We start from the raw sequence: 13,138 nt of genomic DNA on the forward strand, positions 1-13,138 counted from the left end.
TTGTGAGAATTACCAAAACATAACAGAAACAGCAAGTGAGCAAATGCTGTGGAAAAATGGCACCAATAGACTTGCTCGATGCAGGGCTACAACCAACCTTCGATTTGTAAAAAAATGCAGTATCTGCAAAGCGCAATTAAGTAAAGCACAATAAAACTTGATGCCTCTATAAAATGTGATAAACTCCTATATGATGATTTTTTAATACATAAAACAACAATTACATAAATGGGCACAGATGGCTTGTCTGCCTTTTATAGTGAAGACTGGATATGAGTTTAAGGCAACAATATGAACAATATGTATGTGCTAGAAACTTCTAAAAGTATAAAGCAAACAAATGAAGAGGCAATGGTATCACAATGATGAACCTATCTGTGAACATATGAATTATAACCAGCATACAGACTAGATCTCATTAACTGATACTCTACATACAGTCCATTAAAAAGATAACAAATGATATGTTTTAAGTCACTTCTCTACCCCCAGATAATAATCTAAAGAAACATCAGACTGGATTTATTTACTAGGAGGCTCCTAGCCTTTTTCAGAGCTTCTAAGACGGAAAATTTTCTGGCCATGTCATCCAGAATATTTCTCCCCTCCCAGTGACATAAGAGCAGTGATAATATTGCCACATTTTTCGGAACTTAGCAAGATACACGGACATATATGATCTCACATGTAAACAGCCCTACACCATCTAATGAAGGCCAAGAGAGGATTCCAATAAGAATGGAGTCTCAGGAAGATCCTCCACTTGCTGAGTAACAGACCTATTATTTGGTGAAGACAGAAGTCAAACCAAGGCCTTCTGACTTCCGGTGGGTGCCCTTACCCCAAGATCACTCACTCTCTCACCTCACTTTACCCCAGAGGTGCTCTGGGGAGTTCCCCTGTGACTTACAACATGGAGGGGAGGGGGGATGGCATTGGATACTGTAATCCCACATTGGGGGATGGGGGAGGCCAAGAAGCAGGGCAGTGGCAATTGTGACCCCCCCCATTTTTTTTAATGTATTTTGCAAATTACATATTTTGGTTCATAAACCCGTGAATACCTAGAATAGCAAACTGAAAGAAATTACAAAGAAATGGTTTATTTTCATTTTCTCAAATTGAGGAGTTTTATAAGTTTCCTTTCCTGCTAGCTTTAAAAAAAGATTCTTGGAAATGCAAAAAATAAATAAACAAACAAAACTGTAATTCAGTTGCATATTTAAATCCCTCAAGTCACAGGACCCCTACCTCCAAAGATTCTGATTAAACTGCCTGGGACGGACACTAGGCATTCACTGCACGTTTGCCTCTTTTCAAAGATTCTCAAGCATTCCCAACGTGCAGCCAGTCACTGCCCTACACGTAAATTCACAACATTTGCAACAAAACCCCTGAAAACACAACTACGACTTTCCATGTGACAGCTCAAATGGTGGTATCAGGAAGCTAATTTAGATATAGTCTTTATTTTTCTTTAAGACTTTAAGTGACTTCTATACCTAATGGGGGGTTCAAACTTAACAACCCCGAGATCAGAAGTCATGTGCTCTTCCCACTGAGCCAGCCAGGTGCCCCTAGAGCTTTTATTTTTTAAGAGTTACATAATGTACAGCAGTGCCTATTCACATTTTTTAAATCCTACAAAACAAAATGAAAACAGAATTAAATTCAGCTCTAATTCAAAGCTCTGTTTTCAAACTTGCATTTTCTAACAGTTACATAGCAATCTCTATTATCAGCAGTAGGGGGATTAAGGAAAGCAAGGGGTAAGGTTATGCACCGAAGAACGTTTGTCGACGTCTGGCAACATTTTTGGTTGTCACAAATGGAGTGAGGGGCATCTAGTGCACAGAGGCCAGGGATGCTATAAAACATGCTACAGGGGCGCCTGGGTGGTTCAGTTGGTTAAACACCCAACTTCAGCTCAGGTCATGATCTCGTGATCCCTGAGTTCAAACCCCACATCAAGCTCTTTGATGTCAGCGCAGAGCCCGCTTCAGTTCCTCTGCTCCCCCCTTTCTCTGCCCCTCCCCTACTCGTGCTTTCTCTCAAAAATAAATATTTAAAAAACTTATTTAAAAGACGAATAAAAAAAAAAAAAAAAACATGCTACAGTGCACAGGATAGCACCCATGGCAAAGACTTATCCAGACCAAAATGTCCACAGTGCTGACAAACCCAGCTTTGTACTTAAAAATCTCATTTGGGGTTGCCAGCTGTTGGTTTTCCACACGCCCATGTAAGAGTTCATGAGTCTGTGGAGGGAGAAGGGGCACTATCAGTCCTTCCCACCAACTTGGACTTCAATGGACTGCTTCTCCCAGCAGCCATGAGGTAATAATCATCACCAGCCCAAATCCCTCCACAGGGGTTCACACATCCCACAGAAGCTGACCAGAGCTCCACGCTGCGGTCATAAATGCCACAACCCACAGAGGGGATAAGAGTGATAACAGCTGTCAGCCCCCAAACTGGGTTTATGGCGATGCACAACTGTGCTATAAAACAGCTACTAGAGATAAACAGGGTCCCCCAAAATAAAATGAAACATTATTGAACAATCACTGACTTTTAAGAGTAAAGCAATATCTATCACATCAAAACTCTCAGTAACCTAAATAGGACAAAGGGAAAAGGTGAGGAGGCAAATTTAAAGCCAAATCTTTTTTGTTGCACAATTAAAGCCTTTAAGAACATTTTTTCCCCTTCTCGCCTCACTTCTAACTACCCAGGAGAAAATCAGCAACTCTTCCAAAAACAAAAACAAAAACCAACAACAACAACAAAAAACAACTTAATACTGAGTTGTCATTTGAACGGAGGAAGATTAGAGTAACAGAGAAACTCTGGATCCTAGGCAAAACAGGAGTTCAACTCAAGAACTCTACTGGCCTGAAGCAAACTACTTAATAGCCAGGTAATGGCTTAGAAAATCAGAGAGTTTGGCATGACAATCACTCCTGTGTTTTGCAGCAATTTAAAGAAACAACAAGGAAAACAGTAACAGAAACCCCTAATTTCATAATTGCTTTAGAGAGAAAGTGCTCCACAGACTAGAATTTTCTATTCAAACACCCTCACCCTGAAAGCCATCCTGGGAAATTGCCTATCAGGAGGCATTTCTAAACACAATGTAAGATATCAATTCATGTCTATCTATGTGACCTAATTAAAATGAGGTGAGGCTATTGAATGTAACATTCAACATCTCTTACAACAATTTCTGTAGTGTTCGTTGTTGGTAGACTTCATTTGTGCAGTATTTCACGTATGGGTCAAATGTGGATGCTGTGTGCTTTTCCACAATGTCACTTATGTCATCTATGAAGATATTATTCTGATGTCTTGCTTCCAACTCCATAAAGAATCTGAAAAAAAAAAAAACAAAAACAAAGAAAAGCATTTACATTTTCTTCCATATAGTTAAAAAAAAAAAAAATCAGGGGCGCCCGGGTGGCTCAGTCAGTTAGGTGTCCGACTTCAGTTCAGCTCAGGTCATGATCTCTTGGTTCATGAGTTTGAGCCCACATCAGGCTCTGTGCTGACAGCTCAGAGCCTGGAGCCTGCTTGAGATTGTGTGTGTGTGTGTGCGTGTGTGTGTGTGTGTGTGTGTGTGTGTGTGTGTGTGTCTCTCTCTCTCTCTCTCTTTCTCTCTCTCTCTCTCTCCCTCTCCCCTGCTCTCACTCTACCTCCTCTCTCAAAAATAAACATTAAAAAAAATGTTAAATTTAGGGGCGCCTGGGTGGCGCAGTCGGTTAAGCGTCCGACTTCAGCCAGGTCACGATCTCGCGGTCCGTGAGTTCGAGCCCCGCGTCGGGCTCTGGGCTGATGGCTCAGAGCCTGGAGCCTGTTTCCGATTCTGTGTCTCCCTCTCTCTCTGCCCCTCCCCCGTTCATGCTCTGTCTCTCTCTGTCCCAAAAATAAATAAATGTTGAAAAAAAAAATTTTTTTTTTAAATAAAAAAAATAAAAAAAATGTTAAATTTAAAAAAATCAAAGATGATTCTCATGCAATCTTATTATACAGGGTTTAAAAATGTCAACAGTGCACAATACCATCTCAAAGAGATACAAGAAAAACCTATAAAAAATTGTCGAAGTTTAAATCTATCACATTAACATCTTACTACTTCAAGTGTTCAACTGGAAACATTGATAACAGAGGTCCTTTTTGCGCTTTTAGGTATATTTTAGAATGTACAAATTTCACTACTTTTTTCTAAGTATTCCCTAGATATTGGAGGAGGAGTTTCATGTTTCCATATTTTATTGTACTGAAAAGTCTATGAGCAAAACATCTAAATAAGTACTTAAAAAACAAGTCTGAAATAAACCTAATTCTGTGTGCTTTCTCTGAAAATAATCATATTTTAACTCTAATGATATGCATGACATTTAAATGTACTCAGAAATTATTCAGATTGCATTTTAGGGTTGCCAGATTTGGGGTGTGTGTGTGTATCGACCCATTTATCTAGTGTCCAGTCCAGTGAAAATTACACTTCAGATAAAAGAGTAATTTTTTAGTACAGGTATGTATAAAATTAGTGCCTGGGACATCTTGAGCATCCTATATTTTATCTGGCAACTCTAGAGGGCATCCACATTTTACAGCACATCAAAATCAGGTATTTGAAATAGGTTTCTACCCAGAGCATTGCTGCTCAAAATGTAGTCCACAGACCAGGCATCTAAGGGCTTACTAGAAATGCAGAATCTCACCACCTACCTCCCCCAGTCTGAACCTGCCTTATATCAAGATCTTCAGACGATTCAAAACACACACTAAAAACAGAGATGAACCTCCATAGAGCACACTTACTGTCCAAGTTCGGAGGGATAAGAAAATCTATTAGAAATAACTATCACTGTGTGACCAAAGCATCTTCCAAAGAAAGTGTAATGAAGGTGAAATCAACAGTAATTTCTAACACTGACGTCTGGAGGTCAAGGATACAAGGGAATATGGTTTTCAGTAAGCTCTTAGCATTCCTCACATCATTTCTCCTAACCAGTGGACTCCAAATACAAAATTCAAGGCTGACGGTGAATGAGACAACAGAAATGTATACAAGATGATTAATAGTAAATATAGGCTAACATTTTCTCACATTTTCATCTCAGGTATTTTCAAAGAAAATCCTGGCACTCAGCAATAAGGTAAGATTTTAAAAGGTCTTAATTTTATATACTTACATGTACATTAATCTCACTGTAGTATAAACTGTGTTTGTTGTCATTACATATTTGATTTTTTAATGTTTTCATAGGAGCTTAAAAGATGAAGAAATATACCTTAACTCACAGAAGAGTAAAACTATGTATACCCTGAGAAAGCACCTGTATTTTTATTGCCTTTGAGAAGGATTTAGGGAAAATAATTAGTAGGATTCCCATCCACAAGATTGTAATTGGCCCAGTCCCCCAAGCCCTTTGTTTAAAACAGCAAGAAAAAAAACCTTAAAGCACACTTGGCTGGGCTATTTGGCTTTCCTTCCAAAGGTGTCAGGGTTAGTATGCACAATTCTTACATAGTAGGTCAGAAAATACACCAGTATGTTCCAAAATAGCTGCATACTGCTTTGTCAGGACGGATTCTATTCACATTCAAGGAAAATATCAAACGCTCTCCCAAAAGTTTCAGCAATTGCAAAAACAGCCAACTCCAAACTCACATGTTTATTAAAAGATATTTAAAAGCCATGTTTCTCAAAAGCTATTTTCTATAGAGACTGGTCCCTGACTTCAAGAAATCTATGCTACATTGGGAAGGTAAGTCTGATAAACATAAATGATAAAGACAACATGCTTGCATAAAATCACTTGTTGGAACATACATGCCTAGCAGGGGTGGTATCACTGTTTCTTTAATTACATGAACTATAATTTTTTTTATTGGGGCAAAATATATGTAACATAAAATTTACCATTTTAACCATTAAAAATTTTTTTTTAATCTTTATTTATTTTTGAGAGAGAGACAGCATGTGAGCAGGGAAAGAACAGAGAGAGGGAGACACAGAATTCAAAATCAGAATCAGACACAGAATCAGACTCCAGGCTCTGAGCTGTCACTACACAGCCTGACGCAGGGCTCGAACTCACAAACTGTGAGATCGTGACCTGAGCCGAAGTTGGAGCTCAACCAACTGAGCTCCATTTCACCATTTAACGTACTCCATTTTAACCATTTTTAAATGTACAATTCAATGGCATTAGTCACATTCATGATGTTGTACAACTATCGCCTCTATTTCCAAAATATTTTCATCACCTCCAACAGAAATGCTGTACCCATCACCTAATAATGCTCTAGTCCCCTTTTCCCCAGCCCCTGATCACTTCTAATCTACTTTCTAACTCTATGCATTTGCCTGTTCTAGGTATCTCATGTAAGTGCAATCATGAAATGTTTGTACTTTTTATCGGGCTTAATACCCTTAGCGTATGTTTTCTGGTCAATCTCTGCTGACACATGTAACAGAACTTTTTTCCTCTTTATGGATGAATAATATTCTATTGTGTATATATATATTATATTTATCCATTCACCTGTTGAACATTTGCACACGAGCATCTATGGGAGTCCTTGTTTTCAAGTCTTTGGGGCTATATATCTAGAAGTGGAACTTCAACCTGACCGTCTCTGCCAATAATCATATATATCAAGAATGATAGAATAATGCCAAGAACCACTACTGAAGAAGCTGAGTTATATGCCAAGGAGAGATTATTTCATTAAGTGAAAGCTGAATAGGAAATGATCCTTTTCTTTCTGACACTCACAGAGGAGTAGCCCATGGGCGGCACAGAGCCAATTAATTAGAACACATGACCTGTAACAGAGGTCAGGGCGACTGAGAACATGGTAAACTCAGGTGAGGAAAGGTGCAAGGAGGGTCATCACTAATGAGGATGACGTTACTGGAAGCAGAGGGGCAGGGGAGACAATGTAGATATTGGGGAACTGGCGTTCATTGAGGCTGAGGTGTTGACCACAGGAGGGCTAACGGCAGAGAATGAGGGCTGAAGAGCAGGTCAGAGCTAGACTACAAAGGTCTGATTATATGCTGAGGAGCTAGGGCTTTATCTGTGGACAGCGGGAACCACTGGAGGTGATGACGGCAGTAATAAATCATCGAATCAGAGAAAAATTGGGGCAGAGAAGGGACAGATTACAGGTGAAGAGAAAATGGACCAGAAGCAGACCAGTGAAATGGCCAACATGGCATAAAACCTGACAGTGGGAAATCAAAGAGAGAGGACACCGATTAGGGTAACAATGTGAGGGAGAAGTTCACAGAATGAAGATATTCATCAGATGGGAAGTCAAGGAAGATGCTGGGGTTTCCCTATTCAAGGTCTCCCCCTGGGCATCATCAAGGTGGGCCATTAAATCATTCACAAAGACAGAGATTTAGGAGGAGTGAGAAGAGGCAAGAAGGAAGCAATTTCATTTTGCCTTGGACATGTGAAACGGACAGCTGAAAATACACATCTGTGAGAATTCAGAGCCACAGGAATTCTAGGTTGTGTGTAGTCAAGTAGTTCACTTTTAGCTGGTTTTCCTATAAATGCAAAATACTTGATAATTATTTTAACTCCAAGTGTCTTTCAGGAAAATGTTCAAAGACAGTTGAAAAAATAAGAAACTACTCATAAGGTCATTATCATGCAAATCTAAGAAATAAAGGTCTTGGAGGCAAATATCCCTTACAGTTTGTCTTTAAGTAACTATTATAGTCTGAAGGAATGCAACTACATAACCAAAAACAACAGTAACTTGGCTTTTCCCAATGAAAAGGAAAATTCATTTATCACAGTAAAAGCCTTGCCAAAGTACAAGATTAAAAACAAAGCACTAATGAAATATCTGTTTATGCTACTCACTTTCACATAAACCAAGCCACCCATCTTTTATTTTGACAGTAGCATAATTAAGACATAATTTAAAGCTTCCTATGTTAAATTATCTATTGGTTATTTTGGCAAATTTGCATATTTTACTAAGCAAGCTGGGCTACAAAAAGACCAAGAAAGTTATTACTGAAGAATGAGGTATTATTTCAATAACCAAGGACGCTGGAGATCCAAATCAAACCTGAAGCCAAAGTAAAAGCATGCTGGTTCCCTCAATGAAATTTAAATGAGTTTGTGAAGTAATTTGGCTTATTTGAAGGACAACATTTTAAGGGAAATATATTTCAACCCTATGAATTGTTTTTTTCTGGACAATATTTCCTCTTTGTTGCATTACCAAGATGATCGTGTTTTATAAGCAAACGTGTTACACAGTCTTCTTCTTCTCTCTCTCTCTCTCTCTCTCTCTCTCTCTCTCTCTCTCTCTCTCTCTTCCCGCACCACACCCCTCAATCAAAATTCTAATCTCATCACTAAAGTGTAGATTTTAAGAAACCTCTGATGGACCGACGAGAAAAGGCTTCTTGGAAACAGTGCCTCCCGACCAGAAACCCAAGGTAGCCGTTTGACCTCTCGAGCACCAGCACAACCACACCCACGCTTCAAATGATTGCAACCTGCCCAGGTGAGCTCCCTAGCTGTGTAGACAATGGTCAGACCACTGAGAACACCACGGTGGCCTCTCAGGAGCTGGAACTTCAAGATGACTTAATGACAAGTCTATGTTAGAAAAGCTTAATCATGACCTATATCCTTGACTCTAGTATTTTCCAGAACTGCTAGGACTGCATATTCTCTAGGATTTTTGTGCTTCCTTCATCAAGTGATGGTCTTAAAAGTGGCATCACATTGTGGGCTAAAAGACAAATTCAACAATGAAGGAGGTGTTTCTCATATACCCAGCACATGCACTTGTTAGCTTCACTTTTTCCCTTCTGTAGTGGGCAGAAAAGACACAAATGTGAAGTATAAATGTCTATCATACTAACAGCCTTCTTAATATTCAATTGGTGGGGCGCTGGGGTGACTCAGTCAGGTAAGTGTCTGATTCTTGATTTCAGCTAAGGTCATGATCTCACAGTTGATGGGATCAAGCCCCATGTCTGGCTGTGCACGGACAGCACAGAGCCTGCTTAGGATTCTCTCTCCCTCTCTCTGCCCCTCCCCTGCCTGTGCTCCCTCCCTCTTAAAAATAAACAATTTAAAAAATATTCTGTTGGTAATGTAATTAGCATGTCAGACATGAGTGTTCCTGATAGCTCTTGAGGGCTGTACAGTAAATTCACCAATATATACAGGAGATTACAATTTATTTAATACAGACAACAAATCAGATTCAAGCAGTCACCACCAAATCTCCTCCCATGTGTCCAGCTCAAGGTGAAAGGCTTTGGTAGATGTCAAGGAGCAAACGATTGATATTCATGATCACCAAGCCCAGTGCTACATGTTTCCCATATACTGCCTCATTTAATTTAATCTTCAAGCCTACTTTATGAGATGCCTACCATACCCATTTTAGAGATCAGAAAACCAAGGCTAAGAGAGCTTATGACAAAAACTAAAACAATGGAGCCTCCATCTGAACCAGAGCCACAGCCTTCCGGAGCCCAGTGCCCATGCTCAAAGCACACCTACTGCTTCTGCTCACAGATGCCCACTGAGCTGGTCTGCTACTACCAGCCATCCTTCAATCTAGACATCCAGTAAAAAGACTAACAGCTGGAGCTGAGAAAGAACTATACTATTTTCCAAGAAGACCAGCTGTCGAATCATCTCAGCACGTAAATCACACACATCAACACAGTGAAGACTTGCACCGTTGATTTATGCTGTGGAAAGATCTGTGGGGCAGCGGACGAACTGTCGACCACCCCAGGTACAGCCTCCAGGGGAAGACAATTAGGAAGGCCACAGCTAGTGATGGATTCTGGTCCCCGCCGACACAGCATAAGCAAATGCTGGTTTCACAGAAGCCCTGTGAATCTCCGAGTCATTCCTTTTTGCCCTCCTTGTACCCTGCTGCCCTCCACATTGCCTAACAAAGTCCCAATCAGCTTTCAAGTCTCAGATTAAATTTCATCTCCTTTCAAGAAGCTTTTCCTGACCCTCTGGGCTGCGTTGCTTTATGTTCTTTATAAACCCCTCCGTTGGTATCCCTACTATGATCCCAATTAATTATATTATGATTGTGTTTACATTTGCCTCTCTTAGCAAGATCTAGAGGACAGGGGCCAGGTCTCTTGTGTTCAAGTACCTGACTCTAACTGTAGTATGACCAAAAACCGGACCATAGTACCTGAAACACAGTCAAATATTTGACATGAATAAATAAAAAATTTAAATTTTAGTTTATTTAAATTACAAAAAAATTATTTAAATTATAGTTAATACACAGTGCAATACTGGTTTGAATAAATCAAATTTGTGTTTTCAACAGGAAATTAAAGATGAAACAGGTTCAAGCAATTTTGTTTTACCAAAAACCTAACACCCACAAATTGGTCAGTCTCTACACACGCTTTACTCACTGATGTATCAAATGAACATGTATTTTTGGACCACAAACTGGGTTCCCAAAACTACAGCAGGGCACAGTGAGGGCCACCAACCAATGAGGATACAAACTCCCTGCACAAGCTTTTAGGGTCCCGTCAAGTAGGATCACCCAGTTGAGATGGAAGCCAGTCCTAGTTTCTTCGCTGCCAGCTGCATTCTCCGAAAAACCTGCCTGGACCAGCCCCTCCCCCACCCAGTTCAGGGAGGATTCTCGCTTGGCTAAGAGGCTCAGCACTCAGCGCTTTAGCTGGAGAAGCGCAGAAAGCAGGGCTCTGGTTATGATCAGCGCTGTCCCGTGCCCTTCCTGGAATGGCATCCTTTCAAGGTACTTTTCCTTCATTAATATCCATCTGCCTAACGCAGGCTCAAATCATTCTTGGACTTCTTCCTCACTTGAATGAGCCGTCAATCTAAACAGCTGCAGTCTCCCACCAGAGAGGGTCATATTCACTTATGCTGGAGACATGTAACATACCAGGCAGGTTTCGCATGTCTAAGTCGCTGTTATATAATAAAATATCTTCGCCAAAGAAATATTCCAGATAAGTGGCAGCAAACTATTTGCTGCTGGAAATACTTTCCTAACAGAGCACCAACAGAACATCCTGTACTGTACCAACAATGAATTTATATTCTGCTGCAGACAAGTGAGCTTTGGGGCTTGTTCGTTTGGGGCTTTTTGGTGGTAGTCATTTTGACGCTAAAGATCAGCGTCAATTTCCTTTAATACTACACTGGATTGGGGATGGCAGTGCATGACAAGAGTACCACCACTAACCCATGGCAGACGTCACAAACCAATCGTGGCACTCTGCCCAGACCCAGAATCTGCACTCCAAGCAGCCATTATCGATCAATCCAAATTGATGAATAAGGTGAAGCCCATCTATGAATCCTTCACCAGTCTAACAACGATGGAAAAGTATGTTACTTTGACAAAAATATAGGGCTGCTGCTTCTCAATCGGACTACCCTACATTCTGATGTGGTAAAGGTCTCACGAGGTTTCCTCCTTAGCAGACTATGATACATATATCTTGTCATGTTCTATTTTAGTTTTTTCTTCTGAAATGTTATCTCTGGACTGATAAGGGATAAGGGTTGAAATTAAGACTGATTGGGAATGTGAGATTTAAATAAATAAATGAATAAATAGGTTTTATATATATGTATATGTATATGTATATGTATATGTATATGTATATGTATATGTATATGTATATGTATATGTATATGTATATGTATATGTATACGTATATGTGTGTGTGTGTGTATATATATATCATATATATCTCCTAACAAAACTGTTCTGGTAAACCTAAACCTAACTCTCATTCTGATAGCTGCTGCTTGGTCCTTAAAATCTCTAGGATGGTTTTTGTTAAGAGATTCTTATCACCCTGTGAAAACCTTTAAGATCAGCCTAGGCAGAGAACAGAAGAGACTGGGGTGAAAAAGAGAAACTAAGGGTTTTCCTACCCTCAATACCACACAACACAGAGCTTTCTTGGGTTTAAATCCAGTACCCCCAGGCACCTTCAGTTCAAGGCGCCTAGCAATCCCAAAACAACGAAGGTGGAGCTAGGGCCAGGGAAGAGAGACGCAAAGACAGACTGCAGAGCTAAGGGCCCCCCACCCAAGACCACTCCACCTCAGTTAAGGCTCCCCTTTAATTATTTTTTCCTCTCACTGATGACGTACATGCTCGAAGGAATGTAAAATGGACCATACGAAGATAGGAAAATAGTGCTTTAAAAGTTCTTGCAATTTTAATGCCATTAGGCTGTTTTCACTTAAAAATGAGAATTTAAAGTCTTTATCATCTGAATGTTTCACAAAAACATATTGGAGAGAAAAGGGCTTGTTCCCATGGTAACTTACTGCATACTTGATTCTTTTGTTTCAGGGCTACTCACATGCATTCATCCATATTGTAATTTCTCCTGGAATGAGGATAACATGCTAATGAATGACAGAAACCATTCTTATCAAAATGTCCTTAGAAGATATCAAAGCTGCTGTATGAACTGGCCTGTGATGCCCTGGGTTATTATACTTTTTAATTTTTTTTTTATTTGAGCACAACTATTAATTTCCACACAACAGAAAATCATTCCCAAATTTTATATATGACCACAGAGACTGAGACCAAGTATGCTTGGTTCACCATTGGCTTTCCAGGAGCTGGCAAGGAATGAGCACTCGATAAATGCGCTGAATGAATCAAAACCAGATACCTGCTAGTCCTCCTTGCCCCATTGTTAAAGTACCATCTTCCAAGGAGAGCAACAGGGAGTGATAATGTAAAGCAAGTATGCACCAAGCACGATTTAATACGTACATTAAATTAGCAGGGTCCTCTCGGCATGGGTGGGCTGTGGTGGGATGGCTCTGAATGGCTCTGCTGGTCAGCAAATATCAGGGTAAACACACATGGCTGGTTAGGCTTTTTGCACAGCATCTAGGATACCGGGCTTGTAACCTCAAGAATAATTTTGCTAATCCATCGCCTGGCAAAAATCCTTTGAAAACTCAAAACCTAGGAAAGATTTATGACTTCTGAGGAACTGTTTCCTTTTATTAGATGACAGTTACATAACCGATTCTGTGACCCTTTTACCTTGGCTGTCTGGAAGGATAAAGCTGTGTTTAACCCT

General features: G+C 40.0%; 1 protein-coding gene across 4 annotated transcripts in view; it reads right to left on the minus strand.

Moving 5' to 3' along the window:
• The window catches only part of ARHGEF26 (Rho guanine nucleotide exchange factor 26), a 129,597-nt gene that overhangs the window by 56,240 nt on the left and 60,219 nt on the right, over positions 1–13,138 (minus strand). For 3 of the 4 annotated variants that reach the window (XM_045037416.1, XM_045037415.1, XM_023260456.2), the window contains one exon: positions 3,219–3,371. The exons of the other annotated variant lie outside the window; for it this stretch is intronic. In XM_045037416.1, coding sequence (XP_044893351.1) covers positions 3,219–3,371 — 153 coding nt within the window. The remainder of the gene's footprint in view (positions 1–3,218; positions 3,372–13,138) is intronic. 4 annotated transcript variants of the gene reach the window in all.

This window comes from Felis catus, chromosome C2 (assembly GCF_018350175.1).
Source record: "Felis catus isolate Fca126 chromosome C2, F.catus_Fca126_mat1.0, whole genome shotgun sequence".
NCBI lineage: Eukaryota > Metazoa > Chordata > Mammalia > Carnivora > Felidae > Felis > Felis catus.